The 25666-nt window shown below is 37.3% G+C and overlaps 1 protein-coding gene across 1 annotated transcript; it reads left to right on the plus strand.

Annotated features, from left to right (window-relative positions):
* Nucleotides 1-2331: 2331 nt before the first annotated feature.
* Nucleotides 2332-25666, plus strand: LOC124971578 (T-complex protein 11 X-linked protein 2-like). Its single transcript, XM_047535279.1, has 10 exons — nt 2332-2429; nt 5297-5417; nt 6494-6714; nt 8435-8571; nt 8828-9045; nt 9140-9321; nt 9824-9987; nt 10893-11123; nt 21700-21752; nt 25415-25666. Exons 1-10 carry the CDS (start codon nt 2401-2403, stop codon nt 25664-25666), a joined length of 1608 nt encoding a protein of 535 aa, XP_047391235.1. The 5' UTR covers nt 2332-2400.

Consider the following 25666-nt stretch of genomic DNA (forward strand, 5'->3'; position numbering starts at 1 on the left):
GGGCACCCGACCACTGAGTCACATCCCGTGCCCTGTTTTGTATATTATTTAGAGACAGAGTCTCACTGAGTTATTTAGTGCCTCACTTTTGCTGAGGGTGGCCTTTGAACTTGCGATCTTCCTGTCTCAGCCTCTGGAGGCTCTGGATTACAGGCATGTGCCATCGCGCCTGGCATTTTAGGATCCTTATATGTGAGTTTTATTATATCTTGGAGGCAAATAGTTTCTCTGAACAAGTTATGAATCTACATTGAAAGTGAATGAGAAAATAGTTTTACTTTATATACGAGTAATAATTGTAACTACTGTATTTGTTTGTTGTTTATTATTGCTGTAAGAAAATAGTTTGTAGAATAAACCTAGAAACTTGGCCTCCCTAATTTCAATTTGGTCTGTGGCAGAGTTACTACCATATTGAATGAAATAAGACAATAAAGATGCTGTAATGAATTTAAAAAATAATGTTAAATTGATTCAATTTAAAGACTATTTTAAGACTGATTTTATTTTCTTTGTGCTTTTTGGGATATTAAAATATACTTTATATGAAATGATTGTTTTGTTGATGGTAGGTTTAGTTTTTTTAATAAAGGAATTTTATTGTTGCATATTACTTGTCTAGAATAATGGGTTTCATGATGGCCTATTGATACAAGCATGTATAATGTTATCTGATCAGTTTCATTCTTCAGTGACCTCCTTACCTTCCTCCTGCTGCCTCTCCCTTATCTTCTTTCTCTACACTCTTGATTTCTCTTCTACCTTTATGATGTCCTTTTATCTCCTGTAGTGCCCACATATGAGGGAAAACATGCAATACTTTTGTTTCTGAGTCTGGATTATTTTGTTTAACATGATCATCTCCCATGTTACACCCATGGTGTAAATGGTAAAAATGAGTTACACCCATTTTCCTGCAGTGACTTAATTTTGTTCTTTATGGGTGTATAATACTCCCTTGTGTATATATAGCACATTTTCTTCATCCATTCATCTATTCACAGACACACCTAGGGTATTGTGAATTGTGCTGAAATAAACATGGGTATACATGTATCTGTAAAGTATCCTGACTTTCAGATAAACACTGAGAAGTAGAAGATAGATCATATGGTAGTTCTATTTTTAGTTTTTTGAGGAACCTCAATAATGATTTCCATAGTGGCTGTACTGATTTACATTCTATCAACAGTGTATTTGAGTTCTTTTCTCCTCCACATCCTTCCAGCATTTATTGTTATTTGTATTTTTGTTGATTGCTGTCTGACAGGCACAAGATGGAATCTCAGCGTAGTTTGGATTTGTATTTCCTCAACGGCTAAGGATGAATGAACACTTTTTTTCATACAATTTTTGACCATATTTACTACTTCTTTTGAGAATTGTGTTTTTGGTTCATTTGACCATTTATTGAATGTGTGGAATTTTTTAAGTTCTTTATATACTCTGGTCATCAGTCCCCTGTCAGAAGAATAGCTGTAGGCTCTTTCTTCATTCTGTTAATTGTTTCCTTTGCTTTGCAGAAGATCTTTATTTCTTGCTACTACTTCCTGAGCTATAGAAGTCCTCTTCAGGAAATTGTTGCCTGTGCTTTTATGTTAAAGTGTTTCCCCTATGTTTTCTTCTAGAAGTTGCAAAGTTTCTAGATTCATACTTAGGTTTTTTGACCCATTTTAAATTGAATTTTGTACAGGGTGAGAGATGGGGGTAGAGTGTTTTTTTGTTTTGTTTGAATATCAATATATGGGGAAAAAATGGACAAGTCTTTACTCATTTATTTATTTATTTTGGAAATTTTATTCCACTGCTGAATCCTCAGATTTGAAACTACTATCTTAAAAGCATGATTCAGCTTTAGAACCATCTATGAAGAACTACAGTATTATCTATAGGGAGACTTTAACTTCATCTTGTGGGTAGCTTCAGAGGTAGGAAAGGGATAGTGGGAAAACTATAAATTTAAAAAAATTTTTATTTTACAAGCAACAATGCATTCATTATCCATTTGCAAAATTTTGCTTACTTTGACGTTTCAAATGGAAGGTTTTGAAGGCAGTTTCACTTTCCGTTTTTCATAAACTAACTTCTTCTCATGCCTGATTTCTCTTGAGTTTTCAATGCTGTTAAAAGGCAGAACTCAAAAAACCCCCAATACTGAAGTGATTGAGTTAATCTGTGTAAGATTCAGTTGATGAATCTAAATTTGAAGGCTTTCCTTACTTGTCTTAATGAATCTCTTAATAAAGTACAAATTCTCCTTTGTGTGGATTCCCTTTTGATGACTGCTATACTTTTTTTCTAGAGAGTCAACCAGAAGCACTTTTTGTCACTCCTCTTACGGAGACAGGTAAAGTTTCCAACCTGAGCATTGTTCATGATGTGGTGAACAAAGATATCTACATGGAAGATAAAAATTTACCTTCAAACAGGTACAGACTCTAATTTTTCTGTTTCATATTTCCTGGCATAGGTACATAGCACAAAGGTTTTTGAACATTTTTGAAGCATTTTATGAATGACTTTAATGTTTGTTTATGTCTTAAGTAGTATCAACAAATGAAACAGCAGATCAATCAGTGTAATTATTAGTTTAAAAGGGCTAAAGTAGATATGTAGGAAATAAACCAGTGCAATTACCATCAAAATGTTCACTCCAGACTCTCAGTTAATAATAAAGAAATATAGAATATATAATAAAGAAATATAGAATGAATTTCAGATCATTTTAGAGAGACTTGAAAGGTATAGCTTCTAGTAGTCTTTCTTTCAGTTGTCTGTAGATTAAACAGGTACATATGAATAATTGTTTTTCCAATAGTGGTATTCTCTACTCTTCATGTGATAAGAGAATTTATGGAACATTTCTCCTTCATAACTGATTTAATAAAGATATAAGTGAATCAGATTCAGAACCCCATTGATAGATAATACCCTTCTAAAATTAGGCTTTGGGACTGAGGATATGACTCACAGTGATAGAGTGCTTGCCTGGCATGGTGAAGCTCTTGATTCAATTCCTGGCACCATAAAACAAAATGAAATAAAAATAAATAAGATAAAATAAACTTAGGCCTTTTTTTGTTTCTTTTAATTATTTTGAAATTTCAATATGGATAAGAGTTATTCAGCAAATCTGAACTGAATGCCTCTAATGGATTATTAATATATGGGTAGAATCTTCATAAGAATCTATATTGTGTAAAAGTTATAATTTACCACTTTAAATGCTTTTGTTATGTTTCTATTTTAGGGACTCTCTTACTGAAGCACCTTGCTCTGTCAGTGGTTCTCTTTATCTTCACACATCTTAGATTTGTCTTGCCAGTTTCCAGCGGTGACCCAGGCCAAGAAATTTCCCTGAAAGAACTTTTCACCAAAACATAGATCTCCTAGCATCATCTTCATTGCATTCATAGTCCCTGGAGTCTGAATTAGACTAGCACAAAAAAGCAAAAGTAGGAAAGTGAAGATTTGTTAAGTGGTTAGGGCCTGTGGTGTTGGTGAGGTGTAAACACATGATGCAGGTGGAATAACGATATCTAGAGCTTGAATTTCATTATTTTGTTACTAACAGCCTTTTTCAAATATAGTAATGCACAAGGTATACTAGAAAAGAGGCTGAAATAGAGTTTGGAGTCATCTATTATCTATAGATATTGACAACTGATTTTACTTTGGGGCTTATAAGACAATACTAATTACAATGATAGGCTCTTTGTATTCTTTTTTTTAAATTTGTATGTGTTCTTTATAACTATACATGACAGTAGAATCTATTTTGATATATTTATACAATAATAGGCTCTTAAGGGAACCTGCATTGTCATACATTTGTTTAACAAACATTTATTAAATACTTATTAGGTGGAAGGCAGTTTTTGGATGCTGGGTACATACAGATGGGTAAGATGCTGTCTTTGCCATCAAGAAGCTTCTATAGGGGAGATAGTAAATTAGTTATTTTGCAAAGTGATAAATTCTCTCATATTTAGTTATGGAGTTTTATGTTAAGTGCTCAGTTGCCTAGAGAATGTCAGAGAACACTTTTCTGGTAACAATATTTGAATTTAATCCTGGGTTATGAATAGGTACTTTTTAGATGATCTAGGGAGAAGGACTCTTTTAAGAGGAAATGTCTCTGTAGAGGCATAGAATGGTAGAAAACAGTTATGTATTCCTTGTTAGTAGATTGTTACTATTGGAGCACAAAATGTTAGAAGAGGTGGCAGAATAGGATTATGAAGGTTATTAGAGACCACGTGTTCTGCTGGTGGTAGAGAGCTCCTGAAGGACTTTAAAGGAGCATGCCATCACAGTCAGATTCATATCTGGGGAAAATTATTGAGTTTGGCATTGTATGGTGGGAGTAAGACTGTGTGTGGCAGTGTAGCTATACAGAGGACTGTTGCAATAGTCCAGGTAGAAGATTGTAGTAGGGTGGGATGGATTTCAGGGATACTTAAGGAGCAGAATCTCTGGAATTTGGTGACTAAGTGGGTAAAAGGGATGAGGGGAAAGGAATTAAGGACTCCAGTATATACCAGACAGATAATAGTTGATGACAAATTAGATTGGCATGTTAAAGGATGAATTTTGATATTTTATTTCATTTATTTTTGTATTGTTGTATTTTTTTAAACAAAACCATTATTTTTTATTTAAAAAGTATTTTTGGGCTGGGGAGATAGCTCAGCTGGTAGAGTGCTTGCCTCACAAGCACAAGGCCCTGAGTTCGATCCCCGGTACTGCAAAAAAAAAAAAAAAAGTATTTTTGTCAGGGAAAAAGCTAAGCTTTCTGGTTTTCAGGACCAAATATAAATGAAGGATAGTTTTGAAGCAAGAAAATAATGAGCTCTTTTTGGGGCTGACTGAGTTTGAAGTATCTGAAAGAGTTTTCAGTATCATAAAGAAGGAAAACCTTTCCCCACATTTCAGGCCTAAAGGAAAAAGATCACCTAGTTCAAAGGTGTAAGTATGTGGAAATAGAAATGTCCCGCATCTAGGTTAGATGCAGAACTAGGGTCAGAACTCAGGATCTCAGCCCCTAGTTCATAGTTGCTCCTATTGCAGAAAGAGTGCATCTCTGGAACTATGAGTTGCCCTTGTGAGAGGATTTGACCATGTTTGCATATGAGACTAACTTAAATTTATTCAACCCTTCTCCAGTCTAAACATAGCTCCTCCTGGCCTGTTGATTTAATGGTTTTTTGTGATTTTTAAATGCTGTTTGGGAAATTATTATCCTATTTTATTTTTCTAAATAAAGAGGAATTTGAATATTTAACCTTCTTCATAGTCTGGAAAGCAGGTTTGTGGAGACAATGTACAATGCTTTTTGGGACCATCTACGTAAGCAGTTATCAAGTACTCCTCCTGACTTCTCTTGTGCTCTTGAACTTCTAAAAAATATTAAGGAGGTGAGTAATCAATCTTCCTTTCATTACATTTTTTTTTGTTTGTTTTTGTTTGTTTGTTTGCACTGGAGTTTGAACCTGGGGGTAGCTTTACCACTATACTCTATCCCCAGTTCACTTTATTTTTCATTCTGAGACAGTGTTTTGGTATATTTCCCAGGCTGGCCTTACAATCTTCCTATCTCAGCCTCCCCAGTATCTGGGATTACAGGTATGTACCACTGTGTCTGGTTCCTTCCATTAGATGACTTAAAGTTCCTGGGCATCCTAGACCCTTAGATTGTCAATGGCTACTAATATCCTAAGCAGCATACTTTCTGAACATGGATAGTACAGAGTGACCTCCTTTTATGTGTACAAAATGAATCTGGACAGTTAGGATATTGCTGTAAAAACATCGTATATCTTTCAATGAAATAAATTGTTACTGAACTCTTACTATGTTTTATGTGCTTCAGAAACACAGAGATGAATAAGAATGTCCTTGTTCACCAGGAACTTGTACTTTTGAGTTATTCTATCCTTGCATTTTAGAATAAAACAACTTAAAATGTCATTATCCTTTGTTGTGGTGTGAATTTTGTATTTCTCATGTCCTTCACTTCCTTTTTATCACACCCTTGCTTTTGTTCATATCTTTATCTCATTCTGCCTTGAAAATAATTAATACTATAAATGACCCAATGAAGCCTTGCATTGTAATTATACCCTAAGCAGAAAGAAACAATACTAAGAAATTTAGAGATCCACTTTACTGACCCCCTAAAAAATATGGTCAAGCCAGGTGCGATGGCACACACTTATAATCACAGTGGCTCAGGAGGCTGAGGCAGGAGGATTGGGAGTTCAAAGCCACCTCAGCAAAAGTGAGGCACTAAGCAACTCAGTGAGACCCTGTCTCTAAATAAAATACAAAATAGGGCTGGGGATGTGGCTCAGTAGTTGAGTGCCCCTGAGTTCAATCCCCAGTACCAAAAAAACAATATATGGTCAAACCTTTGGCCTAAAAGTTTTGTTCACTGAAGAGAGCTCATGATTTTAAAGGGAATTTGATTTCTTTGATTTTCTTTTCTGGGCAGATCTTGCTATCACTGCTATTACCACGCCAGAATCGTTTAAGAAATGAGATTGAAGAAGCTCTGGACATGGATCTCCTCAAACAGGAAGCAGAGCATGGAGCCCTGAATGTTTATCATCTTTCCAACTACATTCTCAATTTGATGAGCCTGCTATGTGCACCAGTTCGAGATGAAGTAGTGCAGAAACTAAAGAGCATAACAGATTCAGTACAATTGCTTAGGTGGGAATTCAGACATGCTGTCTCAATCTGTTTTCTGTAACTATTGTGTGCAATACCACAGACTGGATAATTTACAAAGAAAATAATTTTATTTTGCCTCATGCTTGGAGGTCCAATGTTAATGGGCTACATATGGTTATGGCCTTTTTGGCAGAGACAAAAATTGGTGTAAGTACCACATGATGAGCAAGAGATTATGTGCCCTTGCCTTTCTTTCTTTCCTTTTTTTTTGGGGGGGGTGGGTACTGAGGATTGAACTCAGGGGCACTAAAACACTAAACCACATTCCCAGCCCTATTTTGTATTTTACTTAAGAGACAGGATCTCACTGAGTTGCTTAGTGGGAGGCTGGTTTTGAGCTCGCAATTCACCTGCCTCAGCTTCCTGAGTCACTGGGATAATAGACATGTGCCACTGAGCCTGACTGTTTTTCCTTACAAAACCACTAATAGTCAAATATTGGGGCTTCACTCAGATAAACTTATATAATCTTAATCACCTCCAAAGACCTTACTTATAAACACTATAATTGGATTAAGTTTCCACCCTCTTAAACCTCACAATGAAATTAAATTTTCACATGAGTTTTAGAGGCAAACCATACACAAATCATAACATGTACTGTTCCTGAAATCTGGACAACATGCTAGAAAACTCTCAATCAGGTACTATGATATAACTCCCATCTTGTTTAGCTTTTCTGTACTGAAGACCTGACTAACATCTCTTTTCTTCTTAGACTGTTGAATTTTATTTTCCAAGGATAGTGTCTCATGGTTCCTTTCATGATCATTAGAACATTTATGGCCCCATTTATGACATGACAACTTATTATGATACTGTCAAGACATTAAAGTACAGTAATTCTTATTTCTATAAATTTCAAACCACCCTTTCCCAGATGTTCTGCTCTTTGTCCAAATCAAACTCTATAAGGGAACAGAAATGAAGGTTATCCCTGTTTCTTAGCTAGAAGAACCAAAACCCACAAAAGCAAACTGATTTTCCCATTGGGTTAGAAATTCAACAACCTATATTCCAACTACCCACATATAGTTGTTAGTATATTGGTGATATTCTTTCTCCTGATTACCCTTTTTCTAAAACGACAAAGTAACTACAGTTCAATGAACTCTGGCCTGGTATCTAGGAGGTCAAATGTATCTGTTCTTATCCCTGCCACCAATTCAGTCTGTGACCTTGGGTCCCTGACCAGTGCCTTTGTGTCTTAGTCTGTTTTATGCTGCTGTAATAGAATACCTGAAGTTGGGTAGTTTATAAAGAACAGATATTTATTTCTTACAGTGCTGGAGGCTAGGAAGTCTATGATTGAGGGATTGTATCAGCTGATGGTATTCTTTCTGTATTATACCATGGTACAAGACATCAAATGGCCAGAGAGAAACAGAGATCAAACTCACAGCCGCAAGCCCTTTTACAATCAGTGTTAATCCATTCATGACAGTGAAGTCCTCATGAGCAAAACACCTTCCATTAGGCCCCATCTCCAACACTGTTGCACTGAGGATTTAGTTTTCAACACATGCTTTTTGGGGGACACACTCAAACCATAGCAAACTATAAACTGTAATATGACCATTTTCTTAAAGGCTTTTCCTAACTCTAAGTACTATGATTTTATGATTCTTTGTTTGAGTTCCATCTCTCCATACTAGAATTTCCTTTCATGCTGTAAATAATCTGTTTCTCCCTATGACAGGAGCATCTTCCATGTTCTGGGCCTGATGAAGATGGATGTGGTAAACTATACTATACAGAGCCTTCAACCCTACCTCCAGGAACATTCAGTCCAGTATGAACGAGCTAAATTTCAGGAACTCCTTGACAAGCAGCCCAGTATGTTTAAAATTTAAGAGCAGGAGAGGGGAAAATTTGACCTTGGGCTTGCTTCCTTACAGTGATTTTTTGTCTTTTTTTGTTTTTGTTTTTTTAATAGAAAGTTTATTCCTTAGGGAAGGAGTAAGGATAAGGATCATTTCTCTAAATCAGAAAGACCTACAATATCACTTCTTTATTCACCAAGAGTTATGTTTCAAAACCTTAATCTTCAAGCCTTGGAGTTTGAAGAAACACATTTCCTTCTCTTTCATAGATCTTCTCAATTCTACCACAAAATGGCTAACCAAAGCAGCCATAGACCTCACTACACCATTTCCAAGTTCTGACTTTCCCAGCTTCTCCTCCAGCATAGAATATTCATCTTCAGATCAGGAACCAAACAAGCCAGAGCCTCCCAGTCTCACAATGGTACTATACCAGGGGTACTTGAACCTCCTTCTCTGGGATCATGGAAAAGAAGAATTCCCTGAGGTAGGATTCTGTGTTGGGTCATTGTCTTCTTATTTTGTATTCTGTGCCTCTTTTACTGACAGCTTGGTTTTTTTTTTTTTTCCTACCACATCAGACTCTGCTGATGGACAGAATTCGGCTCCAAGAGATGGAGTCCAAGTTGCACCACTTAACTATCCTGGCCTCAGTCTTATTGGTGGCAAAAAGTTTCTCTGGCAGTGTTTTATTCAGCTCCTCTGAATTTGTGGATAAACTGAAATACATAACGAAGGCCCTGACTGAGGAATTTAACTCCAGGTATGTTTCATAAATCTTTCTTAAATGGAAAATAATGGGGCATTTTGGATACAGGTAGGCAATATAATATTATTCATTACAAACCACACAGAGACTTTTGGGAACCATCTACAAAGATAGGTGGAGTCTTTGGTAAGTCATATTGAAGCTTGGGATAGAAAACGTTTCTTACTCTATTTGCTATTTAATTGAATAAGTGGGAAAACAACCATGACAAATATCCAAGAAAATCTTAAAACAGATTTAAAGTTTACAAAACTAAAGAAAATTGAGTGAATCCAAGAATGGAACCAAACCCTTGCCCAGTTTGTTTCCTTTGAAGTTGGCATATGGTACAGTATGTATGAATTAATTGGTATCTTGAAGGTAACAACAAAAGTATTTCACTTGCTGGAGGTAGGGAGATAGAATTCTCCCTTGAATAACTTAGCCTTTGCTGTGTGGCTTTCTGGACTTTGCCCCTATTGTAGGACTGCTCTGTTTTCTACCCTTCATTATCTAGGCCTGAAGAGACTATGCAGAATGTGAGTGAACAGGTTTCTCAGGAAATTCATAAAGGTCTCAAGAATATGGGTCTCACTGCTCTGAGTAATGAAAATACAGCATCTCTTATAGTCCAGCTCCAGAACATTGCCAAGAAAGGGAATTGCATTCGTAGCATCATTGGTAAGAGTTCCTGTGATAATGGTGGGGAAGAGCGGTGATAGTATGTGGGGTGGATAGGTAAACTTGACTGGGGAATGGAACATCATGATAATTTGGTAAATATTTTAGCTTTAGCTTCCTCATCTATTATGTGCAGGGTTGAAATGGACCTCTTTCAATATGAGGAGTGAATATATGGTTTTAAGTTGGCTCCACACTCAAAATAACTCAAAGGTGTGATATATTATCCCACCAACCCTATTAAGTCATACTGGTAATTCTCTAACTTTAGTCCAAGATCTATGTTGGAATATGTTGGAAAAACCTGTCTCTATCCCATGCTTTAAGCTACCATGTGGGCCCTTACTCTCTTCCATGGGATTGATAGTGAGACTGTAGAACATGTTCCACTAAAGAATGGAAAAAAATTAACTTGGCCAGTTTGCTTTGAACTGCAGCATCTTATCAGAGTTTTGTTTGGGTATTATGGTCTGAACTTGTTACACTAACTTTAACATGTGTCTTTGGAGTTGCAGGTATGATGTCTAGAATCCTCTTCTTAGGTCAAATATGCACTATGAGCTCACATATGGATATCTAAGTAATCTTATGAAGAGACAGAAATTTATTAGTTAACTTTTTTTATGGTACTTAGGATCAAACCCAAGGCCCTGAGCATGCTAGGCAAACACTCTACCATTGAGCTAGGCCCTCAGCCCTAGATCACTTTCTTTTAATCATGCTTTATCTTTTGAAGCTTGATGGCATTCCCTCTTCCAAAACAGAGCTTACAGAAATCTCATTAATATGGTTTATGGAAATGAGTGGGTAGAGTGGTTAATAACTCAGTTAACTTAAAACTTTAGTGAGCAGAGATTGCATTATAAATTTTCATTCCCCTTTCCATTGTTTTTCCCTGCTCACAGAACAGCGGATCCATTTGTTTCTGAAATGCTGTTTGGTTCGTGGCATGCAGGAGTCTTTGCTAGACTTCCCTGGAGGCCTTCTTTTCATTGATGGGGAGTTGGCAGAACTGGGTTGGAAGTTTATCACTCTGATGCATCACAATCAGCAAGTATTTAGCCCGTACTATACTGAGATCCTAAATAATGTCATTCTTCCTGCTCAGGCACAAGAAACAGAAGTAGAGTCTAATTGTGCTGGACCCAGCACAGAGGGACCCAGAAGAGAGGGTTCAGCATGTTCCTGGGATAACATTACCTATAGCCAGCAAAGCAGGCAGCTCTCTTCCTTACTACAGCTACAGGAGTCAAATATATAAACACCAAATGGCCCAATCACCTTCCCTTAATAAATTTCTGAGCTGCGAGGAAACCTCAATTCCTTCTGTGAAACATCTGAAGCCAGGTCTCATCCCCTTACTACTTGAGAAATGGTGGGCCCTAAGTTTTCCTTCACTGGCTGATCACTCCTAGCATTCTGGTTTGAGCAGGCAGCATAATGTCACATGCTAGCATTTTTTTTTTTGTGGAAAATCATTTTCCTGAGGTCTGTGAAAATTGTGGGGTTAACCAGAGTGTGAGTATAAGGTCTCCAGGAAGTCAGAAATTTTACTGAATTACAGGTTAAGAGACAATGTAGAGCCAGGTGTGGTGGCGCATGCCTGTAATCCCAGTGGCTGAGGCAGGAGAATCAAGAATTAAGAGAAATGCAAATCAAAACCACCCTAAGATTCCATCTCACCCCAATTAGAATGGCGATTATCAAGAATACAGGCAACAACAGGTGTTGGCGAGGATGCGGGGAGAAAGGTACACTCATACATTGCTGGTGGGGCTGCAAATTAGTGCAGCCACTCTGGAAAGCAGTGTGGAGACTCCTTAGAAAACTTGGAATGGAACCACCATTTGACCCAGCTATCCCACTCCTTGGCCTATACCCAAAGGACTTAAAATCAGCATATTACAGAGATACAGCCACATCAATGTTCATAGCTGCTCAGTTCACGATAGCCAAATTGTGGAACCAACCTAGATGTCCTTCAATTGATGAATGGATAAAGAAACTGTGGTATATATATACAATGGAATATTACTCAGCCATAAAGAATGATAAAATTATGGCATTTGCAGGCAAATGGATGAAATTGGAGAATATCATGCTAAGTGAGATAAGCCAATCTCAAAAAACAAAGGACGAATGATATCGCTAATAAGTGGATGATGACACATAATGGGGGGTGGGAGGGGTTAGTGTTAGGGTTAGAGTTAGGGTTAGGGAGGGGGGCAAGAATGGAGGAAGGAAGGACTGTATAGAGGGAAAAGAGGGGTGGGGAGGGGTGGGGGGGAAGGGAAAAAATAACAGAATGAATCAAACAGCATTACTCTATGTAAATTTATGATTACACAAATGGTATGCCTTTATGCCATGTACAAACAGAGAAACAACATGTATCCCATTTGTTTACAATAAAATAATAAAAAAAATAAAATTAAAAAAAAAAGAGTTCAAATTAGCCTCAGCAACAGTGAGGCACTAAGCAACTCAGTGAGACTCCATCTCTAAATAAAACACAAAATCGGACTGGGGATGTGACTCAGTGGTTGACTGAGTTCAATCCTGTGATGCTCCCCCAACCAAAAAAAAGAGGATATAGAACCACATTTCTGATACTAAATTTTCCTATAATTAAATTAATTTATTATTTTGGTATGAGGGATAGAATCCAGGGGCATTTAACTACTGAACCACATTCCAAGTCCTTTTTTATTTTTTAAATTTTGAGACAGGATCTTGATAAGTCATTTAGGGCCTTGCTAATTTACTGAGGCTGTTTTTGAATTTGCAATTCTCCTGTTTCAGCATCCCTAGCTGCTGGGATTATAGGTATGTGCCACTGAGCCTGGCCTAAATTTTCTTATAATTAAAAAAAAAGATATGGCAATAGTAAGGGTCTTAACTTCTGTTCAAGCATTTGGTTTGAAGCAGAATGCAAAATGGACACTAGATGAGAGTTGTTATTGTCTGCTAGTATGCATTCAGCTAAGGATAGGCCTCAGTCTCCATAGACTTTCTCTTGCTCAAGTGATCTTGCTAGGCTTGGAGTCTTTGATAGTGATATCAAACTCAAAACCATTAGGTAGTTAGGTCAGTCACTGACTTGCATTATTCTTTCTCCTGTTTTTTTTTTAATTTATATGTGCATACATATTTTAAGTTGCAAGTGGACACAATACCTTTATTTTATTTTTATGTGGTGCTGTGGATCAAACCCAGGGCCTCATGTGTGCTAGGCGAGCACTCTATCACTGAGCCACAACCCCAGGCCCCTTGTCCTGTTTTATAGTGAAATGAATCTTCTGTTTACACATCTCTAGACTCAGAACACCCCATTTTTTTGTGGGGGGATGCCAGGAATTGAACTCGGGAGCACTCAACCATTGAGCCACATCCCCAGCCCTATTTTGTATTTTATTTAGAGACAGGATTTCACTGAGTTGCTTAGCACCTCACTGTTACTGAGGCTGGCTTTGAACTCATGATCCTCCTACCTCAACCTCCCAAGTTGCTGGGATTACAGGCATGTACCACTGTGCCAGCAGAACCCCCCATTTTTGACAGATGATGTAAGTATTCAAAGCTGGGGCAACCACCATATTTTTTCCCACTTCTAGTCTAGGATTCCAACTGCCAGGTTATTATTATCAGCTAGTTAAGCATCACAAATGACAAGTGTTCTAGGTTCACAAGGACACGGTCTTATTTTCAGAAGTTGTAGATATTCACCCCATTCCTAGGCAAAGTGAAACTTACCAAAATCAGTATAGGAAATTAGGGAAAAAAACTAGATTTGAATTTGAACTTATTTAGAATGAACAGAGGAAAATAGGATTTATCATCAGATATCCTAACTGGGTGAAGAAATATCCTTACCATTTCAGGGAATTGGGGGAAGCTGTGTACAATTTACTTTGCCTAAGAGATGAGATTTGATTTTAGATAGTCCCATGGTAAATTTCTAATTGATTTCCCCAGACAGTAGATTCACATGGTCAACACAGTAAGTTGAACAGGGTGATTTTAAAATTGAGATATAATATCAGTACATCTTTATAGGACACATAATAGTAATTCAATACATATATACAATGTATATATCAGGATAATAGGCATTTCTGTCTATTCAAACATTAATTATTTTTATGTATTGGGGATTTTTTAGTCTTCTAGTCATTTTGAAATATAGATTGTTTTATCCAATAATTGTCCAGAAGTGCTGAAGAAGAACCAGAAGTAATTCCTTCACTCTGTGTTTTGGTACCCTTTTGAACTCTTTTTCCATCCCTACTACCTCTGCCCTTCCCAGTCTCTAGTGAGCACTCTTTCATTCCATTCTTCTATGAGATAGGTTTATTAGTTATCACAAATAAGTGAGAATGTTGGGCATCTGGCTTATTTAACTTAACATAAAGACCTCCAGTTATTGGGCTGGGGATATAGCTCAGTTGGTAGAGTGTTTGCCTCGAAAGCACAAGGCCCTGGGTTTAATCCTCAGTACTGCAAAAAAAAAAAAAAAAAAAAAAAAAAAAAAAAAGACCTCCAGTTCCATCCATGTTGTGCAGCTGACAGGATTCATATCATATAAAATAGACTTTAAATTTTAAAAAAATGTAAAAAAGAGACAAACAAGGTCATTATGCATCAGTAAAAGGACCAATTTATCAAGAAATAATACCAATTGTAAATATGTGCACACATAACATGGGACCATCCAAATATATAAAGTAAATATTAGGTCTAAAGGGAGAGAGAAACTCTAATAACCACTTTCCTCAATGTACAGATAAATCAGACATAAAATTAATGAGTAAACATCTGAAGTGGACTATACTATAGAGCAAATGTACCTAAGACATATTTATAGATCATTTCATCTAATAGCAACAGAGTATGTATTCTTCTCATTAGCACGTGAAACATTCTCTAGGATAGATCATAGTTATGCCACAAATCAAGTCTCAATAAATTTTAAAAAACTGAAATCATATCATGTATCTTCTCAGATCACAATGGAATAAAACTACAAAGTAACTATAAGAAGAATAAAAGTTACAAATACATACTCTCAAACCGAAGAAATGTAAACAGAGTGATACTTTCACTTTGGTTAGACGTGGGCCACACAAAAAAATCTGTGGAATGAATCAAGTGTTCCAATCATATGAATGGATAGTCTCAAGAAGAGATTATAAATAGGCAAAGAACCTTGCCTAATTGGATTTTCTAATTTGATTTTCCAGTATTAATTCAATTTAAAAAACTTTTTAAAAAATATTTTTAGTTGTAGGTGGACATGGTACCTTTATTTTATTTATATGTGGTGCTGAGGATCAAACCCAGTGACTCAAACATGCTAGGCAAGCACTCTACTACTTAGCTACAACCCCAGCCCACCAATTTAAAAAATCTTAATATTGGAAGTAACATTATCTTAAGAGAAAACTGTGCTTAAAGGGATCTCTGTGGAGACCATGGAGGAGTTGATGGATACAGATATTGTGCTACAGTGAAGCTTTGCTTTATACTTTATAATTAAAATCTGACATGTTTGATTTCTTAAGGAATTGGACTGGTTCTCTTGAGCTTCCATATGGAGGAGATAGGAATTTGATACTAAACAAGAAAAGCTAATTCCATTTAGTCCTGCTTATCCTTTAGAAAGAGAGGGATAAATGGATTGAAGTATGGAAGGATGGATAGATAGATAAATGGAACACATGCATGGTTAGAAATGACATATAATGAAGATGGTTTCTCTCTCACCCTGTGTCTCATTTTCCATATCCAGAGGAAACTATTACCAGATATTTTTGTGTTTACTTCCCAAAATATTCTGTGTGCATTCAGGTACACATTATAATAATATATTAACATTTATTAGGCTCCATAAAATATAAATATGATATATAATAATACATCATAAAATAGATTTTATGTTATATATTTATTAATAATAATTCATATTTGTGCATGTATATGTGCCAGAGACTCTTTTAAGCTTTTTACATATATTATTTCATTTATTCCTCAACAATTTATCTTCAGTCTTCTTTCTTGATTCTAGAGCAGTGTGATACTAGAAGATTTAATTGAGAGTAAGAACCTGTGTTTTACTTTTTCATTTGTCTTCTCTGGTTGAGTATGTAAGGGAAAATCATTTTACTTTTCTGAGCTTTTTCTTTACATATAAAATGGTGTACTGAACTAAGTCAGTGATTTTATTGTTTAATCCCATATAGCCACTTTTCAAAAACTGAAATATTTCCAGAAGGCCATAAACATTAGAGACCAAAGCTATGTAGCTTGAGATGAAGCAGAGATGGAAGATGTTTTGAGAACTGAAAACAACTAGAGGAGTTGATCTCTGAAGGTTCCTGAATTCTTTTCTTATGGCTACTGTAAACAATTACCAAAAACTTCTCAGCTTAAAACAACATGCCTTTATTCTCTTATAAATCCTGGAAGTCAAAAGTTCAAAATCAGTTATAATGGGTCAAAAATCAAGGTGTCAGCAGGACCGCACTCCTTCTGGAAATTCTAGGGGAGAATCCATCTAGCTTCTTTTTCTGTATTCTTTATTCCTTAGCAAAGCAATGGATTTTCCATTAGTGCTTCCAGAGTTATCATTCCTCCATCAGCCAAATCAGCAGCATAGTATCTTGCTTCAGTCATCTCTTACTCCAAATAGTAGAAATTGAAAGGAAGAATGGAATCCAACCAAACTCCATTAGTTTCAAGGTCTGGGAATATTCCTATCTGATTGGAGGCTCTGTCCTCTGTTCCTGTGGGCTTGCCATTTTGATCCAAGACTTTTTTCTCAGAGTTGGTCTTCATTTTTTCTTGAAGGTTAGTGTATGTTTACAGCAGAGACTTCTATCAGTTTGATTCCTAAGTGTAGAATTTTGGGAGTCCAACAGCCTTCCTTTATTTCATTTCATTTTTTATTTCATTCTCTCTCTGTCCTTTTCAGTTCAAGTTGGCAGTATTTATACTAGTATAACATTCTTTCAAAATATCTTATTTCTACCGTATATGTTCATTCCATTTGACAAGAGGATCCTTCACACATCTTCCCTGAATAATTAATTCCTATATCTATTTCTGGACAGCTGATATGGGATTTATGAATCAAATGCCTAATATAAATTTTAAATTTTAACATTCTGACCTTTTTATCTTTTCAAAGCTCCAGCAACATTTTCCAGCCATATCACTGACGTTCTATTTAGGACACTATGTTCTGATAATCTAATTTCAGCATCTTGTGTAATCTGAACAGACTAAGAATTTCCCAAATCATGAAGTCTTGGTTCCTTCATGCTTAATAGCTCTTTTCTCAATTTGTTTCTTTATTACTGTATATTACTGTAAACAACAAGATAAAACCAGGTCACATTTTCAACTTTTTTCTTGGAAATCTCAAATAAATATTCAAGTTCATTCTTTAAAGTTCTGCTTCCTGTCCAAAGGTAGGACACAATTAGCTGAGCTTTCTGTCACCATAAAACAAGAATACCCTTTCTTCCAAGTTCCAAAACCATGTTTCTTATTTCCTTCTGAACCCTTTCCTGTAGTGCCTATAATGTCAATATTTCTAACAGCAGTCTGTGAAAATTTAGGTACATTCTCTAAGATCGCCTGTTGTGTTTTTATTGAGATATAATTCACATGACAAAATTCCCTATTCTAAAATGCACAACTCAGTGTTTTAGTATATTCATTATGTTTTGAAATTATCACCACAATTGAATTCAATAAAATTTCTATCACCCTAAAAGGAAAATCCTATACCTATAAGCAGTCAGTCCCATTTCTCTCATGACCCTGGCCCTGACATCCACTAATCTATAGTACCAGTGGTGGCTCTTATAAGGCATGTTCCTTGGAGCCTCACAGTGCCTTGGCCATATGATGAATTCGGCCAGGGACTGGGGTTGAGCAAAGAACTGTGGCTGACCATTGTGTGTTCTGTACTGGAGTTGCAGCCACCCTCTTAAGGCAAGGGACCTTAGCAGTAGGTTAAGTAGTTATGAGGGAAGTGTTTTGAGGGGAACATTTTCTGGAAGTGTAAGAAGACACTCTCATATTCAGCCGCACCTCAAGACCTCACATCCTAGTTTTGGAGAGGGGATAGAGAGCTTTGGTAACTGAAGTCTATGTATTGCCAATTTCTTCAGGTAAACTCAAAGCTTAAACACTAGTTTGGAAGATTCCCAGCTGTAGAGTTCACCATTGGCATGGACTTCTTGACCTTTAGTACTAGCTGATAGGTTACCTTAAGTGCTTTCCCCTAAATCAGGATAATCTCTTAAGTCAGATCCTGGGAGGACACATATCACAACAAAATGAATCTGGGGGGCTGGGGATATAGCTCAGTTGGTAGAGTGCTAGCCTTGCAAGCACAAGGCCCTGGGCTCAATCCCCAGCACCGCAAAAAAAAAAAAAAAAAAAAAAAAAAAAAGAATCTGGAATGTATGATCTGCTTCTTCACTTTTAGATGCATGTTCTAGCACCATACTCCTATGCAAAAAATAGACTAATCATACTGTGTACAAGAGAGATTACACTGAAAATGTGAACTTCAGTTATATGATCTATAATGAAATCAGCCCATTTAATCTTTAAAACACCACCACAAGATTGGTTGTATTACATGCCTCTTTTTACAGATGAGGGATAGCACAAGGTTAAGTTGTATAAGATCATAGAGCTAGTGAATGACAGAGCCTAGAATAAAACAGAGGTAGTCTATTACCAGAGCCTGACCACCTTGCTGACAAAAGATAGGTGGAAAGGTTTAGGGCACATAAGTTCCCACTGATGCTGGGCATGCCAAGGGTTGTCTGGGCCTTCAGAGCCACAGACCTTTTGTGAATAGTTACTTTCCCTGACACTGAACAACATTCCCCCAGTATTCTGAGGGTAACGTGGAACTATGCAGAAAAGGTGTATTTGAAGAAGAAATAATTTTCCAGGGCAATGCGAAAGTTGTCTGAATCAAAATGGAGTTATTCGTGTCAACCCTAATACAAAATAAAGCTGGGAGGTTATGGTTCTTATGCAGCTTCCTGGTAGTAACTATCACAAAACACTGCCAGAATCACAACCTTGAACAAAGGCCATTACAACCTCATGCAAGGAATACTTCTATAAGGTCATCTGCTCCACAACTGTCTGTGCAACCTTGGACTGGCACCATCTGTGTTATAAATCCTTGCAGGCAAGGATTATCATTTCACAACATCTTACATAATAATCCTCATTTTTGCCTTTAAAAACTTCCCTTTCTTTAACCTCCTTGGATGTGTTCATAGTTTGTGGCATATGTATTGCCATTGCAATGTTAAAGTAACCTCAAATAATTATCACTATTCTTTGGAAAAATCTCTGAATATTAGTTAGGTTGACAGTTTCCATAATAAAGCACACAAACAGAGTGGCTTAAACAATGGAAAATGGGTTTTCTCGAAGTTATAGAAGCTAGATATCTGGAAACAAGGTGTGAGCACAGTTGATTCCTTCTGTTTATGTTCTTTAGCCAAAAAACTATGAAGAGTATACCTCACAGGTAGTTTCTGAGGTCAGTTTTCTTAATTTATCTTTTCCCTGTGGCATCTGTCTTTTCCTTGTGTTTCTTCACATGATCCTCACTTGATGTGTGTCTCTATACACATTTTATCCTTTTGTAAGGATACTGGTTATATTTGACTGGGTCTTATATAATATGACCTCATCTTAACTAATTACAACTACAGCAATTCTATTTTTAAATAAAGTGACATTCTGAGGTACCGTGGCTGAGAACTTCAACTTACACCTTTTTGCGGGATGACACAATCCAATCCATAATCAGAGAGCATTCTCATTTCATGGACTCAGTCATTTATCTTCCATCTCACTGTGGATGATGTGAATAAGGATATACTTCCTTTTCAGAGGTTTGTGGCATCCATAAATAAGCTGGAGCAAAAATTTGAAGAAAGAAAATCTATTGTGAGGAAGAGCATACGTGCTCCAAGGAAGAAAACTGGTAGCAATTTCAGATAAATCATTAGATAAAGTTTGCTAAATAGAGTAAGACTGTTGATAAGAGGAATGTTGGGCAAGATCAGGGCCTTTGCCTGACTTAGGAGATAATTGTCTAGAAATGGGAGAACCTTCTTCACTAAAACTTTGGACAAGTCATTTCCTCTGTGCTTTGTTATCACCAATTTTTATGTACTAAATTTTGTTTCCCTCAAATTTGTATGTTGAAACCTTAACTCCTGGTGCCCCACAATGTGACTATATTTGAAGATAGGACTATTGAAGAGGTAATTATGTTAAAATGATGTTTCAGAATATGCTCTAATCCAATTTCATTGGTGTCCTTATAAGAAGAGATTAGGACACACAAGATTAGATATTTACATGCACAGAGGGATGACCATGTAAAGAGACAGCAAGAAGGGAGTCATCTGCAAGCCAAGAAGTGAAGCCTCAGGAAAACATACCAACACCTTAATCTTGGACTCCAGTTTCCAGAATTGAAATAAAATACATTATTGTTGTTTAAGTCACCCAGTCTCTGGTGTTTTATGTCAGCTCTAATGCAATAATGTACTGCTGAATACAAAAGAATTGGATTGGGTGATAACTCAGGATTTATTTGTGCACCAAGAAACTCCTAGTTGCCAACAAGAATCCAGACAGATGAGTCATTCCTGCAGATCTCATATTCAACAATGATATTGCTCCAGGGTAGGAGCGGGGAGTAAATCAGATCCTAGGATCCCTGGCTACTGGTTGTTCTCAGGTCATGCCTTTATCAGTCCCCTTCTCAATCCATTGATATTGTGTCCTCCTGCTATTATATCACCTTCTGTTTTAGATGAAGTTTATGGTTTCTAAGAACACCCAGACACCTCTTCCCACATTCATTTTATTCTGATGAGGGTGGGTGGGGAAGAGTGTCTAAATTCGTATGATGTAGGTTTGAAGTTTCTGCCTTTAAATATGGCCACTGAGGAGGTGAGGGTTCATATCTAGCCACCAGCTTTCTCCAGGAAAGGGGTTACAGAAGATAGAATCATAAGGGGTAGTACCTAGAATGCAATTCAGCAATCACTAAGAAAATGATGGCCTTAAAGTCACCTGAGAAGTCAAATAAAGTCAGTGGAATCCATATTTAGGGAGATATACAACTGTGCACTAGGGCTGAGGGTGAGGACTAAAGATAGGAATCCAGGGGTAAGGGGATCAGTTTGGAGACAAGTTCTAGGAGAGTGTATTAGGAATGGAAGTAATAACCAGAAGGCAGAGATATTCTGAGGAAAGACACTCAAATTAGTAGGAGATGAAGAATGGCAAAAGATATACCCCTGGATTTCCTGCTACTGCTTCTTGGGCTCCTTCCCAACAGAAGTTTGAGGGTTCTTATGGGCCATTGAGGTAGGTTAACTACTCACCCCCACCAACAACCTTTGTAAGAAGTGAAACTAATCATAGATGTCCATGTATTTGATGTCTTTGTACATGATGGTCAGAAAGGGAAATAAAATAGGAAAATAATACCTCTTTTTGGAGTTAAGCTCATTTGAGTTCCATAGTGCCAGTCTTCCTCCCACCATTTACCTAAGCAGAGTGTACCAGGGTCCAGAGAAATGAACAGAGAAGGTGCAGTTGGATGCTTTTGGCCATAGCTGCCATTTGTTTGTCTTCTATCCTAATCAGCTCTTTCACCCCACACTCCTTTCAACACCATACAACAGTCTGCCTCCACATTGGTATAGTCATCTGTGATAGACTCTACCCCTTGCAGATTACTGATCAGCATGGAACCCAAATACTGATTGAAAAAGGAGTAATGAGGTTAAGACAGCTCTGCTTTCCCACCCTGGAGTGTCCAACCAATTTTGGTCCATTCTTCTATGTTCTCCAGCCAAAAAAATTTGAGTATACCTGCTTTCAGTATTCTCTAACCACACAACCATAAGGAACATACCTATAGCCAACCAAGTTGAATTTTTACTCACTGCAGTGAAGGAGAATATAAATGGTGGAGATTCAAGGGGTGTTATAGTAAGGGTGTGTTAGAATTGACATGTTTTAGGATTTGGGATTCATATTTTTGATTTTGTGGAGGGTTTGAGGAAATGAGGATTTGCTTTGAATTAGGTGCTTATAGGAAGTGGGAATAATTTTAGAAAAATGAATAAAAATGACAATGTGCCACTTTAGAGACTGTGTCAAAAAAGGTGTTGCCCCTCCCAATTTGTTCTGGGGAAAGCTAACTGACATGTTAGCGAACATTAAAGCAACCTTTGGAGAGGCCCACATGACAAGGAATTGATGTCACATATTTCAGAATCCTTAAGTCCGAATAGTGCTTATGCTAATTAATGTTATTTATTTCAGTATCCCAAATACCCAGGCAAGACTTTGTCTGAAAGGTTTACTCATACATCTCTCAACTAAACAGGTCTCTATAGTAGGCAACCATCTTCAGTGTTCACAATTAATTGGCACTCTGCATCTTCAGGCAGAAAACCAACCTACTCTTCCCAGAATTCAAAGGAAGAGCATGTGGAAGTGTTAACAGTTTTAACAAACTGTATCACCTAAAATGCCAGACCCTGAAAGCACTAGTCTAATTCCCATTGCCCTCTTCTCAATCCCAAACACTTATTTCCAATTTTACATGGAACAAGGTGAGTGTTTGTACCTGCCACCCCATGCAGACTGGGATCCATGAAAAAGTATCAACTGGGGACCTACAGCAGATATCTGGACCACTATTAATATACCTCCATCTTCATTGAGCATAAAGTCCCTTGATCTCCTTCCAGCCTTTCCATCTGTGTGATTATGTGTAGGGAAGTGTAAACTGAATATCTTAATGTGGTGACAGAGCTTTAGTTTCAATGAATGCAGAGCAGAGTCAGCCTGCAAACAAGGAAATAATACCATGGCCATTGCTGACTACAAATTCCATTAGGGCTTTAGGTATGGAGTGAATGCCAAACTCATAAAAGGAACATGGGGAGGAGGTTTGTGAGATAGAGGCTCTGGGGGAAAGGATTGCACAGTTATGGGATCTGAGTGTCAGTCTCTATAGGGGTTCCTTCATGTAGGATATTTTGTTAGCACACTGGGAAAAAATGTATTGCCTAATCCTTGGTAGCAGAGTCAATGTGAGTAAGAATATCAGGCATAAAGAGTATCTAAAGGGTTCCATGCTGTGCTGGACCCTCTCTCTATTATCAAAGTTTCCTAAAGTGGCATAAACATGTAAAATATTATACAAATAGTATGAACATCTTAAATTTGAATGGATTTTGCCAAGTGAAATTTAAACTCATAGAAGCTTGATGTGAAAACCCACAGTATATGAGAAGGGCTCGTTTCCCAACACTCCTCTCATCCAAAAAAATAGTACATCTTCTGCCTTTACACTTCCAAAAATCTATATTATCATTTACTATGTTATCTCAAGTTTTGTTTTATAATTACTAAAGATAATATGGCTTTGTTTTATATTTCTGTTGCTCTTTTTTTGTTGTTGTTGGTACCAGGGATTGAACTGAGGGGCGCTTAACCAACGAGCCACATCCCTAGCCCTTTTTCATATTTTATTAGAGACAGGGTCTTGCTGAGTTGCTTAGGGCTGCACTAAGTTGCTGAGGCTGGGTTTAAACTCGTGATCCTCCTGCCTCAGTCTCCCAAGTCACTGGGATTATGAGTGTGCACCCAGCTCTGTTGCTCTTAATGTGAATTCTAGTTTGATATCATTTTCTTACTTTTTAGTTATTTCTATGTTAGAACAATAATATTTTGTCTGTAATATATGTGTCAATTTTCTTCCCAGTTTTACGTGTACATTTTATGTTTTTGTAAGAAAACTACTTTTCAATTAGATGGTTATGATTAAGGAAGTCATATGGTTCAGTATTTAAAAAGTTAATGAGAAATATTTGGAGGTCTTAGAACTCCAACCTCTGAACTGATCAGTGTTAAGACAACATTAGTTACAGTGGAGGCTCCAGGAGACATTTAAAAATAACTTGGGCTTTAATATAAGTCCAGTATTTGATTTCCTGGTTTCAGTTTTCCTACTATTGTGTTCTGTAGCAAATCACAAATCAACTCTCACTAACCAACTTTTCCCTCCCTTGTAGGTAGGACAGTGATAATACTTATTATAAAAGGTGTGATAAGGAATGGAGGAAATCTAATGACAAATTTCTTCCACACAGAAGCAGATGGATGACTGTATCTGCTCCTCTTGTATTCCCCAAGTCCGAATTTAGGCTTGTCCCTGTCTACTACAGTTTCTCAGGAACAAGCCTCATAGAGGTTATTGCTCAGCAGAGGATTGGTCATTACTTCTATTTTTTACTCATATTTTCTACATGCCCAAAATATAGAATATATTTTGTTATCTTAATAGAAACCACATTTCTGCTATCTTTGCTCTGATCCCAATCCTGTAATAGTCACTGGTCCCTTCAGTAGAGTGTGATACCATTAATATGCTATTCACCTGTGATACAATAGAGAAGAAAATTTCAAATAAGGAGATTTCATCATGAGTTCCTTTTTTTACCCAGTATTTCCACTTTTTTTCATTTTCCCCAACATTTATCATTTCTTTTTTTTAAGTGTTAGAAATTTTATTAAAGTTAACATTCTACGAGGTTGTGTTTAAAAAATCAAACTTCAAAAAATTCCAAGTATGCAAACTACCGTGCTGTCTTCTCCAAAGGTCAAAAATGCACAGGTTTTAATAATACAAAAGTCTTTAGAAAATCAAATCCACTGTCCATTTGTGTTGGGTAAGAAACCTGTATCTTCTTTCATTCATTTCATGGAATCCATGTTAAAAGAATCCTGTCTTGGTTGTATATAATCACAGCACTCCTGTATTAAACCATTTTCCTCATTTCCCCATAGCTGGACTGCCATCTTGATTTCTCAGTGGTAGGGTTCCTTTGATACTCTTCAAGCTGACTGGGTGTAAATGTTTCCACCAATGTCTACTATGTTGTATGGGCCCTTAGATTTTTCAGTCTGAGGAGTCATACTTTAGATAAAATACAGACTTTCCCAAAGATTTCCTTCATCCTCAAAGATAAAAGTGCAATGTCAGTCTTCAAAATGACACACCTGGGATAAAAGAACTGTATTTGTTCAGAACCATTGGCAAATTACTTTTAAAATCCTAAGTCACCGGGTACGAGAACGGCCACTGGCACCTTCTGGTCTCCCACCTTCAAGACCCCGGACTGGGCTGGGGAGATAGCTCAGCTGGTAGAGTGCTTACCTCGTAAGCACAAGGCCCTGAGTTCGATCCCCAGTACCAAAAAAAAAAAAAAAAAAAAAAAAAAAAAAAAAAAAAAAAAAGACCCCGGACTGACTAGCCTCCCGCCCACACCTGGTCCAATTGCAGGGACCCCTGGTGCTTCTGCAGCCACTGTGGCAGCCCGACATTTGGCATCGTGGGCCGGCCATCCTGGGTGCCTCGGCCATGAGCTCCGGCACCCGTGCAAGGCCAGCCTCGTCTCAGCCACGGCCACCCAGCTCCTGCGGGCTTCCGGGCCACCCGAATACAACTCCCGGCCAGCCAGAGGGCACCTTGGCTGTGGCAAAATGTCTGACAGCTCGGGGTGCTGCTTCTCCAGCCATCTTGTGCCGTGTGTGA

This window comes from Sciurus carolinensis, chromosome X (assembly GCF_902686445.1).
Source record: "Sciurus carolinensis chromosome X, mSciCar1.2, whole genome shotgun sequence".
NCBI lineage: Eukaryota > Metazoa > Chordata > Mammalia > Rodentia > Sciuridae > Sciurus > Sciurus carolinensis.

Coding starts and splice junctions, on each gene's coding strand:
- LOC124971578 (XM_047535279.1), top strand. CDS start 2,401: ATGGAAGATAAAAATTTACCTTCAAACAG. Junction 9,046..9,139: donor GAAAAGAAGAATTCCCTGAG/GTAGGATTCTGT, acceptor CTACCACATCAG/ACTCTGCTGATGGACAGAAT. Junction 21,753..25,414: donor AACAGTCTGCCTCCACATTG/GTATAGTCATCT, acceptor GTCCAATTGCAG/GGACCCCTGGTGCTTCTGCA.